The 21,193-nt window shown below is 42.4% G+C and overlaps 1 protein-coding gene across 6 annotated transcripts in view; it reads right to left on the bottom strand.

The window, feature by feature from the left end:
- The window catches only part of tprb (translocated promoter region b, nuclear basket protein), a 21,043-nt gene extending 3,681 nt beyond the window's left edge, over nt 1-17,362 (bottom strand). For 3 of the 6 annotated variants that reach the window (XM_031859596.1, XM_031859597.1, XM_031859598.1), the window contains exons 1-42: nt 17,198-17,362; nt 16,713-16,817; nt 16,535-16,608; nt 15,659-15,755; nt 15,445-15,548; nt 15,113-15,277; nt 14,683-14,775; nt 14,454-14,534; nt 14,170-14,257; nt 13,852-13,992; nt 13,659-13,762; nt 13,118-13,315; nt 12,745-12,852; nt 12,408-12,634; nt 11,990-12,153; nt 11,672-11,814; nt 10,820-10,968; nt 10,546-10,708; nt 10,256-10,390; nt 10,032-10,172; nt 9,653-9,821; nt 8,950-9,116; nt 8,400-8,552; nt 8,158-8,274; nt 7,418-7,621; nt 7,053-7,240; nt 6,764-6,911; nt 6,403-6,540; nt 6,076-6,207; nt 5,805-5,935; nt 5,464-5,674; nt 5,198-5,344; nt 4,789-4,987; nt 4,457-4,650; nt 3,818-3,891; nt 3,444-3,637; nt 2,960-3,250; nt 2,674-2,828; nt 2,489-2,590; nt 1,916-2,101; nt 1,654-1,806; nt 182-275 (exon numbers count right to left, since the gene is read on the bottom strand). In XM_031859596.1, the coding sequence (XP_031715456.1) occupies nt 182-275; nt 1,654-1,806; nt 1,916-2,101; nt 2,489-2,590; nt 2,674-2,828; nt 2,960-3,250; nt 3,444-3,637; nt 3,818-3,891; nt 4,457-4,650; nt 4,789-4,987; nt 5,198-5,344; nt 5,464-5,674; nt 5,805-5,935; nt 6,076-6,207; nt 6,403-6,540; nt 6,764-6,911; nt 7,053-7,240; nt 7,418-7,621; nt 8,158-8,274; nt 8,400-8,552; nt 8,950-9,116; nt 9,653-9,821; nt 10,032-10,172; nt 10,256-10,390; nt 10,546-10,708; nt 10,820-10,968; nt 11,672-11,814; nt 11,990-12,153; nt 12,408-12,634; nt 12,745-12,852; nt 13,118-13,315; nt 13,659-13,762; nt 13,852-13,992; nt 14,170-14,257; nt 14,454-14,534; nt 14,683-14,775; nt 15,113-15,277; nt 15,445-15,548; nt 15,659-15,755; nt 16,535-16,608; nt 16,713-16,817; nt 17,198-17,348 (6,178 nt within the window). In that variant the 5' untranslated portion in view covers nt 17,349-17,362. The remainder of the gene's footprint in view (nt 1-181; nt 276-1,653; nt 1,807-1,915; nt 2,102-2,488; nt 2,591-2,673; nt 2,829-2,959; nt 3,251-3,443; nt 3,638-3,817; nt 3,892-4,456; nt 4,651-4,788; nt 4,988-5,197; nt 5,345-5,463; nt 5,675-5,804; nt 5,936-6,075; nt 6,208-6,402; nt 6,541-6,763; nt 6,912-7,052; nt 7,241-7,417; nt 7,622-8,157; nt 8,275-8,399; nt 8,553-8,949; nt 9,117-9,652; nt 9,822-10,031; nt 10,173-10,255; nt 10,391-10,545; nt 10,709-10,819; nt 10,969-11,671; nt 11,815-11,989; nt 12,154-12,407; nt 12,635-12,744; nt 12,853-13,117; nt 13,316-13,658; nt 13,763-13,851; nt 13,993-14,169; nt 14,258-14,453; nt 14,535-14,682; nt 14,776-15,112; nt 15,278-15,444; nt 15,549-15,658; nt 15,756-16,534; nt 16,609-16,712; nt 16,818-17,197) is intronic. The other 3 variants (XM_031859601.1, XM_031859600.1, XM_031859599.1) reach the window with 3 other exon arrangements.
- Between the last annotated feature and the right edge of the window lie 3,831 nt (nt 17,363-21,193).

Below are 21,193 nucleotides of genomic sequence, written 5' to 3'. Positions count from 1 at the left end.
ACAGACAGACAGACAGACAGACACACCTCTTCCTTTCAAACAGACAACAACATATTACATCTTTCTCAGTCACCGTCAAGTGTCTGATAACTAATTGGGTGGCGGGACAGCTTATGAGCGCATGTGGAGCGTCTGAGGTGGATCTACGTATGTGAATTTGAGAGGGTTTCCCGGATCTTACAGCTGGGTGTCTGGGAATCTGCTGGCCTCTGGGTGGAGTCAGACGCCCCCAAACTCTCTTCTGTCTCTGTGCCCGGGTCCGTTACATCAGCTCCCTGAGAAAGGAAAGAACAAAAGGAAATATTATAATAAATAAAGAGAAACCACAAGGAGATTTTAAACAAGTTCAACAGGGGCAAATAAAAAAGTGAAGAGAAAAAAGAGGGAATGGGAAGATGAGTAGAAAAGGAAAAACAGGAGTTGGCTAGAATTGGAGGAAGCATGTTATGGGATGGTTCCCACACAGTATAGATGCCAGGATATACTGGCAGGGCACCACAAACAGATTATAATTACATTTGTCCCGATATGGAACAAAGACGCCCTTCAGAAATGGCCAGAAATGATGAGTATAAACACTCGTGTACTTCGATATGCATTAGTTTAAAATGTTGAGGACCCACACAGACAGGAGGCACTAACTATTTCAAATCAGACTTTCTATCTGTCTCACTATTTAATTCAGGATCTGCGTGACGTTACTGCGAGAGGCACTTTGTAAATTATTTAATATATATATATATTTTCCAATGAAAAATCCTACTTCCCAGCTCGAAGCATCTTTCAGCCTTTTGAAGCCTAATTGTAGAAGAATGATTTCAACACTTTAAGGATCAGATGGAACCCTGGAATTCATTTTGATTATACTAAGGACTCAGTGTGTCTTGGAGTTCTTCTAGATACAGACTGGGCGTGTTTGCCGGATAATTTGAGTATTATTTCAGCATAACTTTATATGTTAATAGCAGTTTTCCATAGTTTAATAAATATGTTTCATTAAAAGAAAGCTGCATTTCATTATCCAGTGATCATCTTTGATTTGTATCCTCTTTTTTAACTTTCCATCCAGGTTTAAAGGATTCAGCTTCCTAAAAACAACTACAAACATCTTAGAAATATTACGAAAATGTTATAAAAACTGGTTATCTGCTGAGGACGACCCCTCTATTGTTTCTAAAATGTCTCATAATGTATTAAATAGTTTAGTCTATACTTCAATTACATGCTAATAAACTTTGGTCATTATTACAGCGGGACCTTTTTCTTTTAACCGCCTTCAAACTAAATCAATTTATTACAGATCCTCCAAATGTAGATTACAAGTGAAAGACCGTCAACTGTCACTTTGCAGACACTGACTCATCCTTGTGAACATGTGCAACCAAGACTAGAGAAAAAAGGGTAAATATCTAAAGTCAACACAGACAGCCTCCATGCAGACAGAAAGTTACGACACGGAGACAAAATGCAAATGACATCGAAGCGAGACGGTGTGGAAAAACTGAGTTTGTGAGCTGGAAAATGCACATAAATCTCTCACTGAAAGCGTGGGAAGGGTTAATGTGGAGTACAAGATGTGAAAGTTGTGTGTATGTGTGCGGATAAGGTCAATGTTGTAACTGTGTGTACATTATGTATTATATGTAATCAAACCTCTGCGTCGTCTTCTTCGTAAGCCTCGTTGCCGTCTCCGCTCCCCTCGTTACTGTCTTCTCCTTCCTCCCCCATCTCTCCATCGTCTTCCTCCTCATCGTCTTCGTCTTCCTCCTCCTCCTCCTCCTCTTCTTCCTCTTCCTCATCGTAGTCCTATGTTGAGCAGTGATCAAATCATTAGTGGCAGGAACAAATTCGGGGCCCTCACGTCTAATGCCACTTTACGCACTTCCTTTTAAAATGCTTGAAATAAAGTCCCTACCTGCTCCTCTTCCTCTTCCTCCTCTTCCTGTTCATCCTCACTCTCTGTGTCCGTTACTATGACGATTACTTCCTGCTGTAGCTGGTGAGGAGCGTCGCTCTGGGTCAAGGTGAGCTCTTGGTCCATCATGATAGACTGGGAGGCGGCACCCTCGTCTCCCTCCTCCAGTACTGGAAATTCCTCCGTCTGCAGGGCGGAACAATGGACACTATGAACAACATGCATTCTACTAATCGACTTCCATGAACACGTGTGATGCATGTAGTACAAAGAAGTAATAACCACACAAATAATCCTGCCTGTTACTCTGCATTTACAAGCACTTTGTTTCCCAAGAAATAGGATTTAATGGTAAGCTTATGGCCTCGCTATAAGACAATATATTGATGGTAAAAAACATGCAGCGGTTACTCTTCCAGCATAAAAAGAGTGTTGAGTTTTGTTTTTTTTTGCAACGGTAGGACATTTATCCTCTGAAAAGCAAAAGAGAACGCTGCTAACATTGACTGAAGATCCTGACTGAGCCCTGGAGTTCTTTACAACGTATTGTTTCTATATTAGGTGACGGCCTACCTGGCTTGCTTCTGCACCGTCTTGACTGTCTGTCAGCACCACCCCCTCAGCCTCAGCACTGTCTTCCACCAGCACCTCCTCCTTAAGGAAAACACATAACACCTAGATGACGGCCATGACATAACTACCAGTTTTCAGGTAATTAAAAACGCCAATGAACATTTCTATGTACTCCCTCTCCTCACCTCTGGACCCACTCTCTGGATCATACGCAGCTTTTTAGGGATAGGAGCCCTGGAGGTATCCTCCTGGGTGGAATCTGTGTCAGTGACCACGGTGGCACTCTCCTCCTCCTCACGAGGCCTCTTTGACATGGAGGAGGTTCCTGGCGTTGCTGAAACTATAGATTAGGCATTCATATTATTTAGACTTCCTCCTGAGGGTAAAATAATACGTTTAAAACCACACCATGTCTAAATGGTGTGGTTTAAACCCACAATCATCTCAATCTTAAAAAGTTTAGTTTCTTACCAGTTCCAAACACAGAGGAGGTCGAGGACGTTGAAGGCCATTCCACCTGCGAGCTAGGTGTTGCCTCAATGACCATGGATGGTGGCTCCTGATTGGCTGGCTCCGCATGGGTCACGCTCTGTTGTTGAGTCGGTTGGACAAATGCTGTGGCCTGTGTCTGGGTCTGCTGCACATTCAGCATAGGGCTAGCTAAAGTGGTCTGGACATTGGGGCTGGCAGAGCGCACCGAGCCGCTGGCACTGCCGTACACGGTCACGTGCTCCACTGGTGGGCCTTCAGTAGACTGCATGGCTGTAGGGGAGTTTAAGTGAGTGGAAAACAGATTCAGCTTTTCATTAAGACTGTAGCTGCATTAATAAGATAAAAACACAAACAAACACACAGGGAAAAGTCCTTTTGTTAAGCCATACCTTCACTAGAATAACTTTTTACATTCATCTTCAGGGACAATACATTGAAAGCTTAAGTCTAGAGGTAAACTTACCTTCCTGGGTCTCCACCTGTGTGGTGGGCATGACGGTAGCCGTGGGTGTCGGGGTGGGTACAGTAGCTGGGGTAATCATGGGCCTGATGCTTGCTCTCGGAGTGGGTTTGTTCCCCGGGTTAACAGGCTGCTTGCTTGCTGTAGCCACAGGTGTTGGCTTAATGTTGGCAGTTGGAGGCTCAGATGTGCTGGCACTGATTGAGACAAAGATCAGGACATGAATAATGAACATGTAATATAAGAAAGGGTTGAACAAGTCACAGCAGGCGTACTAAAGAGGATCCCAGAACTGCAGGAAAAAGTATGCACACACGTGTTGCACTGCAGTGGAAACTTATAAAGTAATATGGCGTTTTAGTGGTTGTGTATCATACCTGCCCCTGTCTGCAGCTGGGGTTGTCTTCAGACTGATCTGCCTCTGTTCTGTGCTCCTCTGCTGCTCCTGGGTCTAAACAAATATATATATAAAAAAAAAAATCAGGACAGAAAGACAAAAGTCATGATGGGAACCAAACAAGATGCACAGTCATGATAATGTAGTTTCATCAAACTAGCAACAATGTCGCTTGATATCCTTTTTTAGACATCAGGAAGTTGCCATTATCTGATCCCATCGAATTCACTTTTCAATTATCTTTGTCAAGACATAGCCCACGGAGGAGCAGTTGTTCCATAACAAGGATGCAGAAGCAACCAAGAGTTAAGATTATTTTTACAGTGATGAAAAGTTGATGTCAGGTTACCAACAAAACTAACATTTACAGACGATTTAAGTTGTAAACAATAACATTGTTGTTATGAAAGTTCCAGAAAAACAGACGTTAAAGGTCCTGTTTCTTACAGACAGACTAAAGGTGTCACTGGTACTTATGAGTTAAACATTTATGAAGTGTGAAGCTCAACAGTATCTACGCTGATATTTATTGCACTGCATATTACCAATTGCAATATGTTAAACTTTGGCTGACAGAAATATACATGTCTGTCTTGTGAAAACTTTAAAGCAGACTCACCTTACTGGGTCCTGCCTCGGGTGGCTCGTCTCTCTGCTCCTGCCTCTCCTGCTGACCTCGCAGGTCTCTCAGTTCTCTCTCCTGTCGACTCAGGCGGCCCTCGTACTGCGACTTAAGAGCGCTCACTCGCACCTCCAGCTCCTCACGCTGTTGCTTTAGCTCCTCATTTTCCTTCTGCAGCTGGTCTTTGGCGCCTGGACATAAATAATTTAGGTCTGAGATTCAAATAAAACAAATACGCAACAGTACAATAGGGGCAAATAGAAGAGGCATCTACAAACAAGTGCTTTATCATAGGTCTATTGGTTGCAATATTAGGGACACCCTCTCACTCGTGAGCTGGTTGATCTTCTGCCTGGCATAGACGATGGCCTTCCTGGTCTTTTCCTCTTTGTCAGTCATCTGCTGTCTCAGCGCCTCCTCCTGAGAAGTTTTATCCTGTAGCTCCTGCCTTAGCCTGGTCAGCTCCGTCTGCAGCCTGGACGACTGTTCGTGGGCACTACGTCCTTCAGTCTCACGCTCTGTAACCACCTGTCACAGGCCAGGAAGACATGATATATAAATTAAGACAAGCATATTTGGGGGGAGCACTGTACTGCCAACTGTGCAAGCTATATGATCATGCAGTGTACATGGACTCCCTTCCCTGATAGAAGGCTAAGAACACTAGTCTAACTCTAAAACGGTTAGACAGTTCAGTATAAAGGTCTTGGCTGAAACTTTTGTGACTTGTAGTTTCACCTTGTTGATGTTGTCCAGCTGTCCTTCCAGCTCTCTGGTCTTGGCTTCCGCTTGGCTCAGAGAATCTCTGAGGCTCTGCAACTCCTGAACTGAGGCTTGACGAGCCTCCTCCTCTTGGGATGGGCCTGCTGCGGCCTCGGCTACCAACTAGAGGAAACGCAGTATGAAAGATAATTATGCTCAAACCAGCACAAACAGAGGCGTCTTTGGGCAGCTACAATACAGCCAGACTAAAGCAGTGAGATTAAAAGATACTGAGCTCCCACCTTGTCATGTTCCACCTTGAGTTCATCATACTGAGTCTTGTAACGGCGTCCGATCTTCTTGACCTGAGTGATAGTTCGCCCTTTCTCCTGGAGCTCCTGGTTCTTGGTTTCCACTTCCTTCTTCAGCGCATTCCTCTCGTCAGTCATCTTACTCATATTGTCACGCAAGTTCTGTATCTGGCTTTGCAGAGATGTCATTAGATTGTTGGTCCTATAGACAGAAATTAAAAGGTTGTGAAAATGAATGCTAAAGCGGAAAAAGAACTGGTAGGGTTCAATACGGGAGAAAACGTATCCTGGTAAATAAAAATTAGAAAGTAACGTCATTTATAATGGCTCACCTGACGACCTCTACTTTAAGTCTGTTGCTCTCCTCAATGAGCTGCAGAACGCGTTTGAGATGGGCCTCCTTCTCAGAGTGCAGACGCTTGTACTCTTCCGGGTCTGAATCCTTTTGCTGGCTCACCAGATTCTAAAAGAATGTGAGAAAAGGTTGTGCGTTAGTGGTGTGAAATGATAAAACATTAGGAATAAATAGTCATCACAAGACAATCTGCTTTTCTGATGGCAGATGTTTAACTCCCCGTCTTAAAAGCAGCATTATTCACCGACCTGAGTCCGAGCTTTCCAGCGGTTGATCTCCGCTTCGAGTATCTTCTTCTCTGCCTGCAGCATGCCGCTCTTCTCACTCAGCTCAGAGTTGGCCTGCTGCATTGGCATGATGTCTGACTCTAGCTTTTGTAGCTGAAATACACAGATTATGAGCTGACAACTTCTGGATTTGGAGGTTTATTCAGAAATACTTTTTGAAAATGTAACACCAGGATAATGTAGTACATTTTGGAGTAAGTGATTAAAAGTGTACATAAAAAAAACTCCAAGTGTACACACTTTATGTACACACAACCACTACTTTTTTCAATAAACCGCAACCTATACCTTGGCTTGGGTTTGGTGCAGTTCTTGCTCCATTTTGTCCCTCTCCTCTCGCAGCATCTTGTTGGTCTCCATCAGGATGCTCATTGTTTCAGTCTTCTTCATCAGTTCATCATGCTGAGCCAGGGTCTTCGCCGTCACCTGAGTAGGATTAGCATTGGGCTTTTAGTCACATGTGGTATCTCTAGGTTTATGTGCTAGTGGCCAGGTTAGACTCATGTGTTTCATTCAGGAAACGGTTCTTGATCGCACTTTGAGGAAAGTGTGCAAAGAGAGGATTTCTTTACAACTCAATTGAATGATAAAGAAAATCCACAGATAAGATTTGTCAGTGGAGAGGAGAAAAATAAACATTTGGACACACCTGCATCCTCTCCTTTGCGGCACTCAAGCTGTCCTGCACCTCCTTCAACTCTCGTTCCAGATGCTCCACCCTCAGACGGTAACGCAAACTCTCCCCTTGGGCAACCTCAAAACGAGACTCTGAAATCTCCTTCTCTCGACGCACAAACCTTTGATGGAAAACAAAACAAGGGTATCAAAGATAGTGGAGAAGGTGGAAGGACAGGAATGAAACCACCGGTGAGCAGCATAATTCCAAGGCTTCTCAACTACACGAAAGGATTTTGTGATTTGGCATAAACATGCGTTACCTCAGAATCTCAAGGACCTGGTCTTGAGATTTGCCTTCCTCGGTCAGGGAGATGTTCATTGGACTCTCATTGACAGCATGTTGCAACTTGTCAGCCATCTTGCTGCTCATTGTCTGGATCTGCTCATGCAGAAGGGTGTTCTGCCTCTGTAACTCCTCATAGCGGGTCTCCATCTTTGACATCTCCTCCTATATTGTGAGCAAAGATATTAAGACCGAAAGCGTAATTGCTAATTTACTTTAAATATCGTACCTCGTTGGAGAAAACCATAAAACCAATAAATTGAAATCAAATGTTGGGCTCTTGTCTCCAACTGAAACATATCTAATCCTGTCGAGTCATGACCTGTACTTCTCTCAAATCACCTTGAGGATTTTTTCCTGCTCCTCCCAGGAGACTCTGGCCTCCAGTAGCTCTGCGTTGACTCTCTGGGCTCTCTCATCCAGCTGGTGTCTGAGCTGGACGGCCTGCACGGCCTGAGCCTTCGCAGCTTGCAGGGCCTCCACATCTGCTGCATGCAGAATCATCTCCCGCTCATACTTGTCTTGCGCTTCAGCTGCCAGCTTAGCCTAGGAAACGGCAAAGAAGATTTGACACAATCATTGCATGTTTAAGTAATATCATGCAAGTGCAGTGGCAATTTTGTTGCAAAACCTATTACTGGAGCTGCACTAATTAATTGGAATAAGTTTATCATACTGGAAAAATGAGTGGTTGGTCGTGAAACATGCTAGCTGGAAAACCTGACAAATACTGTCAGAGCATGCCAGACAGACACACAGCCGACTACCTTGCAGCTTAACAAATTGATGCATTGCAGACTTAAGAAGGGTAGAGTGGCGACATGCGTCCACAACACCATGGCTGCAAACTCTCCTGGACGGGTGAACTTGGGAGAGTTGCTTGTTTTGCACTTTACACTGCAGCTGGCATTTGAGCATCCCTTATTGTTGCAGCTGGGCGGCTTGTGGTGAATTTTAACCACAGCACCTAAGGCATTAATCTAGTCAGTTAACAGTTAATGATAAGTTAAGGGACATCTATCAAAAGAGAAACAATTGGCATCCCTAATTCCTCTACATTAAATTCTATGAGAGCTTCTTACCTGCTCCTGGCTGTCTAGTAGAGCTAGCTGCTGCTGGGCTTCAGCTACTGCCACTCGCTGTAGCACCGCCTGGTGATCTGCCTGAGCGCTGCTGAGACTTCTTCTCAGACCGTTCATCTGACAGACACAAAAGAAAAAGAAAGTTTTCTTTACATGTATAAAACTCAACAGCAATATGATGCTCTGAAGATCGACTGTGGTGAGGGGAAAAACTGCCAATTCTTAAAGAAAATGTAATATACCTGTTCCTCTAGTGAGGCCAGGGCTCTCTTATTCTGCTCCTCTGAAATGTGTTTCTCTTTCTCAGCTTCCAGAAGCTTTTCCTCCAGCCCGCGGTGCTGCCTCTCAGCCTCCTTCATACGCGCTTCAATGGATGAGCGCGCCTGCTCTGTAACCTGGTCATTAGACATTTGCAAATATAAAAGAGTTTATACAACTATAATCTACACCAACATGTTATAAAAAAAGTTCCCAATGTGTGTTCGGCATGTTTTAAATCAAAAATACAAATGTGTGTATATTTAACAAATAGACTAATAATGCGTTTCATTGGCATAAGGCTTGCTAACAACTTTTGTCAAGGGTGGTGTAATGTTAAAGGTGCATAGGAAAATGAAGACATGCAATATAAAGTAATGTCAATGAATTTCTGCACATGTAAGCACTTAGTTTATTGAAAATGTAGCCTTTTTTTTTTTTTTTTTTTTTTTATAAATACAATTTTTTTGTGGTTGTGGCCAATGGTTTTATGAGAGGCGGAACACTGACAGGCAGTTTGGGTTTGTTTTGCACCTGTTTCTCTTTGTCCAGGGACTCCTCCAGGCACTGGGCCATGGCTCTGTACTGCTCCATGCTGGAGGTGGCTACCCTGAGGCTCTCCGTTAGCTCCTCAGCCCGGGACTCAGCCAGCCGCAGGCGGCCCTGTAAGTCCTCTCTGTCTTGATCTGACCCCGGCAGGCCTGAAAGCAGGAAGAATCAGTGGCAGAAAGCAGAGATGACATTTGAAAACAGGACAATTAGTATGCGCTTTTAGGAAGGGAGGGAGGGTTTTGGACTAATTACATTGTCAGGAGTCTGTGCTTAAAACCCAAAAACATTTGAGAGAGTGTGGCTCAGACATGTCTAAAAATGTGTCTTTTATTGCCTCCCATCTCATAAACTTACAACATCCTAGCATATTTTTGTTGTTGGTCAAGTGTGAAACTGGGTCAGTTGATAACAAAAATCTAGAGTCTTAAGTCTCTTATTAACTCCCAAAAAAAGCAAACTAGTGTGTTAATGGTGATTGTAGTTCACCATAATTACACGGACCGAGACTTTACGAAAAGCCATAAACAATTTGACTTCCAATGACGTCAACCTAGGAATTGTTTGCTTAAAATTTGAAGACAACCAGTGGAAATGATATACACATATATACATGTATGGATTCCTTTGTTTATTGTTCCTGTTGTATGACGTAGGTCTGTTTGCCTGTAAGTACGTTTATGCCAACCTCTGATAATGGGCGTGGTGGGGGAGCTCAGGGAGTGACGTGGTTCGCCGCTGCCTAACTGCAGCCTGATGTTGTTGAGCTCCAGCTCGGCAGCATTCAGCAGCTCCTTGGTCCTCTGGTGTATTGGTACCTGTTGCTCCAGCTGCCTCTTTGTCTCCATCAACTGGATCTGTGACATCGAGAAGTAAGCAAACTGTTGAATCCTGTTATTCCTGTGTCTGGGTTTGAATGCATTCCTTTCATTTGGGGGTTAAGTTTAAATAGTACCGATTCATCAGTACACCACAACACCTTTGAACATAACTAAGTCAGACATGATTGAGGTGGAAAAACCTGAAAAAAAACAAACAGATGGGCAACCATTCAATGTTATGCTTACTTCCTGGTTTCTGCTGAGCAGGTGGCGCTGTTCCACCTCGTGCTCCAGCCTCTTCTGCAGCTGGGAGATCTCTCGTTCCTGCTTCTCCAACTGGCCATTTAGACGCTGATTAGTCTCAGTCTCTGAACGCTCAAGAGTGGCCTAGAAGAACACAGCAGTTATAATTTTGAACTATGTTTGTGTGTGTGATCTAATGAGTGACAAATGTCATATTTCTAGATTACCTGAATAGCCTGGAGGTTGGTCAGCAGCAGGTGCTGGCTCTGTTGTTGGCTCAGGATCAACTCTCTCTCCTGATTCAGCTGGGACTCCACAAGCTTCAGCATGTCTCTCTCCTTACGTAGGCTCTCAGCATGGCCCTAAGTGGAAATAAGTCTAGATGGCTCTACAATTCCTCGAACAGTCACAAGTCCAATTCGAGCCGCACCGCAATTCCTCCATCACGGTGATGATAAAATGCAAAGAAACAAACATCACTAGGAAAAATTAAAAGTTTGCTGGAACGAAGACAAACCTCAGCCATGGTGAGTTTCTCTTTGGCAGCTCTCAGATCCTCATTCAAAGTGTGGATGGTCTGCTCATGCTTCTGTGTGGCAGCGGCCATCTTCTGTCCTTTCTCTCTGAGGGAAGCAATCTCCTTCCTGTAGCGCTCAACATTGTCCTGAAGCATCTCATACCTGATGTTGTTGAGACATTCTTTTTAGTGACCCATGTTCTCTCCTATATATTTTTTAAAAAACACATTAAGTGTTGAGTAAAGCAGAAGAAGGTTTTTCAAACCAACTTACCTCTTAGAGGCAAACTCTAGCTGGGTCGATATCTTCGCATTCTGGGAGTGAAGGTCAGAGAGCTGCTCCTGGAGCTTCTCGTTCTGCTCCGTCATGGCCTTGTTGCACTCCATTCGCTCCTTCTTATAGGCAGAAAACACCTCCTGCAACTGCAACCAGACATTTACATTTAGCATCAACAGAGTTTAGTTATTGTTGTCTGAGAAATACCAGTTTCATGAGGGACAACAAACCGGTTACATCGGCCTTTGACCGATTCATACGAGACTGCTGTCAAAGGTTAATCACCGGTCTTCAGTGAAAACTACATCTGCAACTGTAGATTATACACATTACTACTGAATTATATGTTCTGATGACATTTCAATAAAAAAATAACCAAATAAACCAAATTTATTTTCAGTTTAGTTTCTTTCTTGTTAGCCCACTTGGCACTGTTGAGCTTTTTCTTCATTTCACTCAAAATCATTCTCGAGCATCATTAGCAAAGAAAGGTTAGAATATTTGGGGCACATAACTTAAGCAAATACTGATCTGTCAACATAGCCACATTGCCATCTAGTGGCAGACATGGGAAACAAGTGAGCCAAGCTCATCAGCGGTAACAATATCCATAAATACTGTTCCACAGATTGCAGCTGTCCAGATTTCGGATCATTACTGAGCAGGGCAAGGCTGACATGAGAGTGCTTTACAGTAATCTCACCATCAAGCAAAATCATGCCTGTAACTGAAAGTGATCCATTCCCATGGAACTGGTGTTGGGCACTGCTTGACATAAACCACATGGTGTACAGACTTGTTGCTTGATATCGATCCCCCTGCGGATGTCTTATGTTGATGTTTCCTCACCTGTTGCAAAGCTGCCTTGGCCTCCAAGGCTTCGGCAGACTCTGCTGCCATAGAGACGAGTGCAGTGGGCGTTCCTGTGGTAGGAATGGTTGCAGATGAGCGTCGCGGGGTGGAGGTTAGGGAAAACTCCTCGGGTGGTGTACCTGAAGGAAAAACACTCAGAAGTTCAGCCAAATAAAAAGAATCCCCACAACACCGTATCAAGCCGTTACCATCCGACTGAAACTGCTACTTTGAAATTGAAGCAGTTAAATGTGCACGTACAGGACGCCCTGTCTTGCATCAACAGATTATAACTGTGTATCTCTTGGCTGTTACCCTGATGAGGAAAGCTGACTCCTGTCGCCTGAGCCAGCAGCATACGGTACATGTCCCTCTGCCTCACGATGGACTCAGTCATCTTGACCTGCTGGCCGCGCTGCTCCTTCAGGGACTCTAGCTCAAGCTGGGCTTTGTCGAAACTCTGCTCCAGTTCACCACGCCTGGAACAGATCATCTTTCTTAGCCGTAGCCCAGTTTGACATCTATGGTTACTTGTGATAATAGATTTATGAATCTAAAACACATATGTGGGTGTTTTTATGCTTGGCACTCTTGTTCTTCAGCAATCACTGATTTTGTATAGTTAGACATCACAAACAGTTACCCGACTTACAGATGTGTTTGTTTACGGCAAGAAACAGAAAAACAAACAAAAAGGGGAAACAAAAATAAATCAGCACACATTTCAACCTACTTATCGCCAGTGGCCTCAAACTCCTCTTTCTCCTGGGCATCACTGAGCTCCCTGATGGCCACCAGAAGACGCTGGTTCTGCTTCTGTAGCTCCTCTACACCGCGGAAGGTCACTAAGTGTTGGCTGATCACCTCCGACGTGCTGCTGATGTCAGCCGAGCTCACATCCTCCTCATGAATCACGTGGTTTCCACGAGCCTCTTCCAGCTCGATCAGCAGCACACGCACCTGGCAGGAAAGACCAAGGATGACATAGAAAATAAGAATTTGGCGAAATTGGATGATAAGAATTGTTTGAAAATAACCGGGATTATCCTTTTAACTGGACGAGCACCCACCTGTTGAGCCATGTCTCCCAGCTGCAGGTCACACCTCTGGTTGTCCCTTTCCAGAACAGTGGAGCGCTTGTTAGCTTCATCAGCTTCCTTCTGCAGACGGTGCACCTCCTGAAGTAACAGCACATGAAAAACAAACATTTGTTGACTGTAAGTGCAGATGGTTTAGGAAATGCAGAATGTAGTCTCTACCAACCAGTTTCCAATTAAGCAAACGAATCAGCCTAATTTTACCCATTTTCCATCACAAACGGGTGCATTTATTTATGTATTCATTGTGCGAACCATAGAACACAAGTAAAGGCAACACAAACAAATTCAATGTAATCAAATGGAAAATCCCATTCCACTGAACATACATGTCTGTATTACCCACCTTAACAGCCTGCTCCAGCTTGGCAGAAAGACGGGCCACGGACTTCTGCATGCGCTCGTGTTCGTCCCTCTGCCGTTTGAGGATCGGGGCTTTTGCCTCCACTTCCTGCACAATGTCATCCAGGTACTTGTTGACTCGCTTATTCTCCAATCGCTCCAACTGCAGCTGCTCCTGGCTCTCCACATATGCGGTGTACAACTGAAAATGCACAAGACAGTTTGTTAAAAAGGGGGAAATTAGCAGAGAAGATTTGTGCTCATTGTTGGTTAAAAACAGTTTAATGAACAAGTGGCAAGAAAATACTAAAAACGGTCCCATAACGGTGCACTCGAAATACAGTTGGCCAACACTGAGGCGTTTCTAAATTAACACAAAGCATAAGCTCACCCTTAATATGGTCTATAATACTGCATAACATCAAGACATATTGGAAATCCACTGTGGCAGTCTATTGTATCTCATCATCACTAAAACACAAGGCATTTCCTCAGACCAATTGGTTAATAGACTAATTTTGGTGTTCAAATTCAGCTGCACATACCTCTGTCAGCTTCATGCCGGGCCTTATCTTGGATACAGCTGCTGCTGTTGGAGACATTGTTGTCATTTGCTCTTCTGTGATCACGGATGTTATATGAATAGGGCCTGGGAATTCAAATAGTAGAGAGATCACAGGTCATTTATATGAAAATCCATACCAAACTTAATATTGTACCAGAATCAACCCAACAGACCTCTAAGCTTAGAACTTGATAGCAGCTCATTGGCATTGTCCAACTCTTTCTCAAGACCCTGGATCCTGTCCTTCAGCTCGGCCACACTCTTGTCTGTGGCACCATTCATCTCCTGCAACTTCTCTTCAAGGGCCTTGTTGGCTGTGGCGTAAAGAGTAAACAGAGCAAACGTCAGGAAACACCAACAACAGGAGACTAAGATATAAGCTAAGCCACCAGGCTAACAAACAAGCACATTCAGACTCTCTCCTTCTAGGAAGAAGTCAAGAACAATATAATGAAAACGGTAGTTGCGGTCACTTTGTCATAGCCTCGCACCTTCTCCAGCATCTTTCAGCAGCTTATGCAGCTCCTCCACTGCCCGACCCAGCTCTTCACTTTTTGCCTCAGAATCTGCTGATGCTCCCTGCAACCACCACCACAACAACAACAACAGGGTTAGAGGTGACAAAATAACAGCAACTTAACCGTGACATACAGTGAACCATTACAGTCACTGTAAATATAAAGTGCAATAATAAAAGCACAGATGAAAGAAACATGTGACATTTACTTTGTCTTGAAGACAAAGTAAATGTCACAATTCAACTAAATAAACAAACCTTGTATAGATTGGAAAGCTTAATGTTGGCATTCAGCTCGTTTCTGAACTTTTCCTCCATGGTGGCTTGTTGTTCCCTGGCCTAGAATGAGCAAAGATGTGGTCACACACACTTCAATGATTAAACTTCACACCAAGTGCTACAATACTGATCACTTTGTTGGAGAATATAAATATAATAAGACCACAAAAAGACTTGGGATAGGCTGTAAGAAATATCACAAACATACTTCTTTCAGTTTGCTGATCATGTCCTCATTCTGTTTCTGAAGGTGCTCATTGGAAGTCTTCAAACTGGTCACTTGGTTTTGGAGTCTGTTCAACTTAAAGCCACAAAAAAAAAAGAAAGAAGTAATGAGTATAAGAGATAATGGTCATCATTCATAACTGAAGAACGTGCTTTAATGAACTCAATACAAAGAGAAACTGCTTATAGCCATAGTATGAGGAGAAGGTGACTGTTTACAAAGTGTCCACAATGTATCGGTTACTATTGGTCTATGGTTAGTGCATCACACCCAGCTCTACATTTAATGTGATGTAAATAGACAAATTAAAATATTGACATGCTATCCTTATATGTGTTGCTACTGCCATCATAGCGTATTTCTCCATATCATTTAGCCTTTTAAACACTTTTATGTAAATAAAGAGGCATACCTCATCTTCCTTGTTCTCCAGGTTGCACTTCAGTTCCAGTATCTCGTTTCCCTTCTGTCGGGACAGGGACAGCAGTTCCTCACTCTTAGCCTTCAATTCCTGGTTCAGCCAAGATGTCTGGCCATCCAACAGCTCCTTCTCTTGTATCATACGCTTCTCCTTGTACTGTAACGGCAAACCACCAAAACTTCATTCAGTTACTTGTTTAAGGGTAAAACAAAGGATACACGTTCGCAGTATAGTATTAGGTAATAGATGTGTACAAAGTATCTCCCCCTGAGAACAAATCTGATATCAAGATATTATTCAATCAATCCTTTAATATCGCTCACTTTAATGTTGACTTCAGCCGATTCAAGTTCATCCAACTTCATCTGCAGGGCCATCTTAGAGGTGTTAACCTCCACCAACTTGTCATTGAGTTGCCTGAAGTCATCTGGGGAAGCAACAGAAATAATAATTGCCATGTCCAAATGACAGTAAGCATGTACTAATAGAAATAAAAAGTTCTGACAAATGTCTCCAGACTAATGCATCTTTCCATACCATTTAAATGCTCCACTTCCAAGGATCTCCTCTCCAGTGTTCGCATAAGTTCTCGCTTTTCTGCCTCCAGTTCCTCTTTGGCCTTTGCCAGCAAAGTCTTAAAAAAAAGAAGCATTATTTAACCATAGTGATTGCTGGTATTGCTTAATAATTAAACACTTTCAGACCATATCTGGACTTTTGGTGACATCAACACAACCCTTAGTTAATTAAAAAAACTTGATCCACTCTCCAACTCATGAACATATTTGGTTATTTTGCATTTTCCAAAATATTGTCCTCTGCATGTACGCCCATAGGCAATTCAAACACAGACACGGCAACGAAATATACCTCTTGAAAACCACCGACATGTTGCTTATCATGCTTTACTTTCCCAAAAAGCCAACAATACATAGGGGCGACTGTGGCTCAGTAGAAGAGCAGGTTGTCCCGCTTAACCCCAAATTGCTCCCATAGGCTGTGTCTGCGGTGTGTGAATGTTAGATAGTCCTGATGGGCAGCTGGCACCTTTCATGGTAGTTCCTGCCATCAGTGTAGGAATGGGTGTGAATGGCATGTAGTGTAAAAAGCACTTTGAGTGGTAGGAAGACTAGAAAAGCGCTGTACAACTACTAGTCCATTCACATGGTTTCTCAACACTTTAGGGTTTAACATCGTGTTGTTGACAACAACTTTTTAAGATCAATGTGTTGACACTATGACTCAAGTGTAGACATCAACCATTGCTGTAACTTTTACAATGGCACTACTTCTGACAAGGATCACTACATTTGACAAAGGTTTTGTTAACCGTTACAAAATCCTAAAACGTAGCTAGTCACAGAATATAACCAAGCAGTAACTTGACTGATTTGATAGAGTTGTCCTTCCTACCTGCTCAGATGACAGCCTCGCTTGTGCGGTGTCATATTCTCCGTTCTTCTCACGCACACATTTAAGATCCTCCTCTAAAAAGGGAGATTTAAAGTAAAGCACATCATGAGGTAATGCCATCCAGAGAAACTAAGTCGAGTTAAAACCGTATATAATATTGCAGTAAGTTCACTCTTACCTTGCTTTTTAAACTCCTCTTTGAGTTTAAAATGTTCTTGACTCTGGGACAAAAAGTCATCTTGACACTGAGCAAGTTGTTTCACTTTTTCAAAGAATTGTTGTTCTGTAAGGGGGTCGAACACGAAACGTTAAAATGATCAGTTGACTGGTGTTCATATGTTATACTGTTATTTATTTCTCGTTCCATGTCCTCTTGTTGACGCTAACGCTACCGTTAGCTCAGTAGGTAAGCTAACGCTAGCGTTGGCGTCAAGTTGTGGTCACAGACCGCAGTGTTAGCTAGCTCTAGCTTTCGTCCAACTTCCCATAGCCAGTGATAGACACGTAACACAATTAACAATATGAGGTTAATCTGCCAGTTTGCTCATAGCGAAGAAATTAACTTTTAGCTACTTCGTCCCTTTGGCCGGCATGCGTGCATGATGTCGAGCAAAACAAAACATTTAGCACCGATGGTAAGCATAATACCAGGCAATGTCTTACCGCTGTCAACACGGAATTGTTCCTGTTGTGCTTTTAAACAATCGATTTCATTCTGCTGATCCGAAAGGATCCTCTCGAGTTTGTTTTGAATCGTTTTTGGTAGCTTAGATATCTCAGAACCATCAAACTCTTGCAGCAGCAGTGCCGCCATTTTTCCGACCACGGTACGAGCAGGCGCAGTTTGACATTTGAGTCCGTCATTGCTCCTGGAGCATTATGGGAGTTGTATTTCTTAGAAAATATCTATTTTTTAAATACCTGCAAATAGTTGCTAAATATTATTCCTACATGCCTCCATCACAACAGAAACATAATCCTGAGGGACGTTCTTGTAAGACTCCAATGCATGTTGCACAAAATATTGTACAGTATTTAAATCGAAGCTCATTTCAAGACTACAGCTTAACTCATGGTCCACTTACTCGTCTAGACGTTAAACATTTCAGTTTGCTAGTCATGGAGACAGCTCTGTTGTCAACCCCTGACCTAAGTATGAAATGATGGGTTCACTTCTCTTCAATTTTTTTTTTTATTTGAAAGAAAGCTATTAAGTTTTAGTGGATTTAATATTTTTTTTATAATAGTACAGTTTCCAAGGTGAGAAATAAACTTTCAACCAATGCATTTCTTCTACAGATAATTTTACAGGATGAAATCACTTGTAATCACTTAAAAAAATTAAAGATACCTTAAAAGTTAAAGTTGACTGTCAGTCAAAGATTGTCAGCAGATGGAGCCAAAAGACAGCTGAGTGTGTGCAAGCACACATGCAGTGTATGTGTGACTTAGAAGCAGGATGTAATTCAGCAAAGGATGTTGGGATCCTGATAGTTATAATAAAATAAGGTGCAACATGCAAAACAGCATACAATGTAATTAAGAAGGTCACGATTCCGGCTGTTGATGGTTTTGATGATTTTAGAAACCATGCAGTGCCATAAGCCTTTGAAAACATAGAGGCCATGTCTTTAAGAATTTTTGTGGGAATTTGTGGGGTTTAATGATATTAAGAAGTTTATGTTCTACATTACAAACATACTACACATTTGTTTTGTCAAAAAAAAAATGATTTGGACTATTCACCTCAGTATTTTTTTTAAATCTTGAAAACATGCAATATATTCTTACAAAGTAACTGATCTTGTCTTCATCCCTTTCAAAGCTTCATAAACTTCATATTACAGTAAATAACAGGATCATATATGCCACACAATAGATTATAAAAACTGCAATTTAGTACAATTCCAGGCAATTAACAGCAGACCATATAAAATGTTATATCAGAGGATTCTTTTGGAAATTCCTCAGAGGATCTTTTACGGTGAATTCATTCAACATGTTTTCATGTGTACAGAAACTTTATAGTTTTAGTTAGATTGATATACTTTAAGTTACAATTACTACATCTGGGCTTTAATTGCTCTCACAGTTTCAGTTTCAGTCATTTATTAACTTTGTCCCTATGACATACACCCGATAGGTATTCAGAACCTGCCTGGACCTGTTTTAACAAATACCTCAGTGGTTTATTGGTTCATACCCATGGTGATACTTCTATAAGAAAAGAAGACTGATGGCACGAACACATGAAGTGTTAAAGCAGACGTTTGCTCCAGGCAGCAGAACTATTTTTATTACACTTGACTGTCACGCTTGGTTACCAAGATGTACAGTTACCTATAGCAACATTGCTGGGCAAAACCTCTTGATCTGACTCAGTCATGTTGGTTGTTGTCCGCACTTGTCATAAGAGTGGAACCCAGAAGCATGGACACACACAGAAACCCTGCAATATATGGTGTTTGAGGGAGTGGAGGTGTGATTCAAGTTCCTTTCAACATTGGCTAACAAATGCAGTGACCAGTCATCTACAGTACAGTGTGACAGAAATTCAAAAAAACTTGAGATCTGTAAGGATTTAGTCAGTTTTAAGCATCCACCCATCCCTGCATTTGTCCATGTATCTATATGTCCATTCATTTAAACTATTAGTAAAGTCAACCTAGCGTGAGAAACACCAGTAAGACCAACCCAAAGGTGGACTGTGATGTGGGGGTGGTATGTGCACTGTAATTGATTTTCTGCAGCAGTTTCAGCTGTGTTTCTCATCCTCATACCTCTGATTCTTATCTCTTCCAACCTCCCTCATGTGATCTTTAACTGTTTGCTCACTCCACCTTCATTTTAGTAATAGCACTCTAGCATTCTGTGTTGAATTGTACCTAGCCGTTCCACTCATATGTAAAGTAGTTTGTTTTTCACAATACTTACAAGTTTAATCAACTCAGGAGTAAATTGAGTCAAAGGATAACATTTGCATCATCATTTCATCATTAAAATAGTGAGTCACGAGGAAGTTAAAAATATCTAAACAAAGCAACTTAAAATATGTTTACATTTCGATGACAGCTAGTAAACTCAGTTCGTGGTTATGTCATATCACCCACCTCCGCTGTCCATGTTTGGTCACGGGGGCCTCAATCCAGGTCTCCACTGCCGTGACATCACCTCAGTGAAATTGTTTTTATGTGGGTGAAGTAGAGCGTGGCAGCTGGACTTTCCAAGAGTCCAAACACAAAAAATCACAACAGTTCTCCAATTAGCGAAGCAGTATAAACAAAGGGGGAATCAAAATGTCAGGTGCGGGGGTGGGATCAGGTGGTCATTGCTGGGGTAAACATTGAGGTAAACATTTGTTTGAGGGGAGTGATGAGTCAAATCATGCACTGCAGCCTGTTTCCAAGACGCAAGTTCCCGGAGGTAACTGGGTAAAACCAAAAACACCCTTAAATCTGCAACATCCAAAAGCTGTTCTGAATTTTACTGTAATTGTGATGCAGATAACTCATTACACCTACCTCTTACAAGAGGCCCATGCTTTGGCTATGTTAATGTTGTGCAGAATATCGAAGCAAAATACGCAATCTCACTTGTTAATGGTGTATTGTTTATTCTGAGTTTACACATGAGGCATCTTGTTTTGAAGTGGTGCTCCTCTCAACCATTGGTTGGACTCTCAATGGCTTCTGCTGCACTCACTGAACCCTAAACCCTGTTGGAAGAATGCCACACATACTGTACATTTCTGCTAGCTCGGAGGCATATTACTTGGTAGAAGTAGTTGGTGTGAACATTGTGGGCCAGTGGTGGCACACATGCAACTGTCTGAGTATAAATAGGGTGTTTTGGCTAGTTGGCTGCCACTCTTGCATACAGGGCTGTAGTCTAGGTCAGCCGCTGTCTGTATGTTTGGGCATCCCAAGAAACCTCGCACTCCTCGGAAAGCTCCTGTGGGAGGTATCCAAAAGGTTTTGATAAATCTTAAACACGCTACCGTGAAGAAATGATGTGTTACCAGCCAGAGGCTATGCAAGCCGAGCCAGATGTGGTACTGTGGAAACACAGACGCGTGTACATCCTGAGAGAATTATGTGTTAGCGTGTCGCAGTTCACTAAGTGTTGCATTATGAGTAATTAGAAATCAAGTCCTCCTTTGCAGGCAATACATCCAAGATGAATGGAAGTATACTTACATGAAACCACATAAAAGTAGACACCTTGGAATGTGCTGTGAGGTGCTTTGGAAAGGCATAAAGCTTGCCACTGTGTATGGCCTCATATCGATCAATTCAACAGTGAGATTGAGATGACTGAAACACTTTTTTGTCTTTAATCCTGTAAAAAGATTGGTCTGATCACCTCAGCATATATCTCTGCACTATGCATCACCAAGTCACACTCTTTGATGAAGCATTACTTGCTGATATCTGATATCATGACTATGTTAAACATGGTAAAGGTGAGGCTGCATCACTGCAGAGATAGTTAATTCAGTTAAAGATAAAAGGAAGCAGTAATCAAACAACTAAACATCTATTGTCGAGACTAGCTGGCAAGTGAAGAGATTATGATTGCCGTCAAGTTTTAAAAGACAAAAATGAACTGGCTCTTTTTTGATAATATAGAAACTTACACATTCATCATGATTTTTATGAA

This window comes from Anarrhichthys ocellatus, unplaced genomic scaffold (genome assembly GCF_004355925.1).
Source record: "Anarrhichthys ocellatus isolate YVR2014 unplaced genomic scaffold, GSC_Weel_1.0 scaffold22, whole genome shotgun sequence".
Lineage (NCBI taxonomy): Eukaryota > Metazoa > Chordata > Actinopteri > Perciformes > Anarhichadidae > Anarrhichthys > Anarrhichthys ocellatus.
This window is presented reverse-complemented; position numbering and strand designations above follow the sequence as displayed.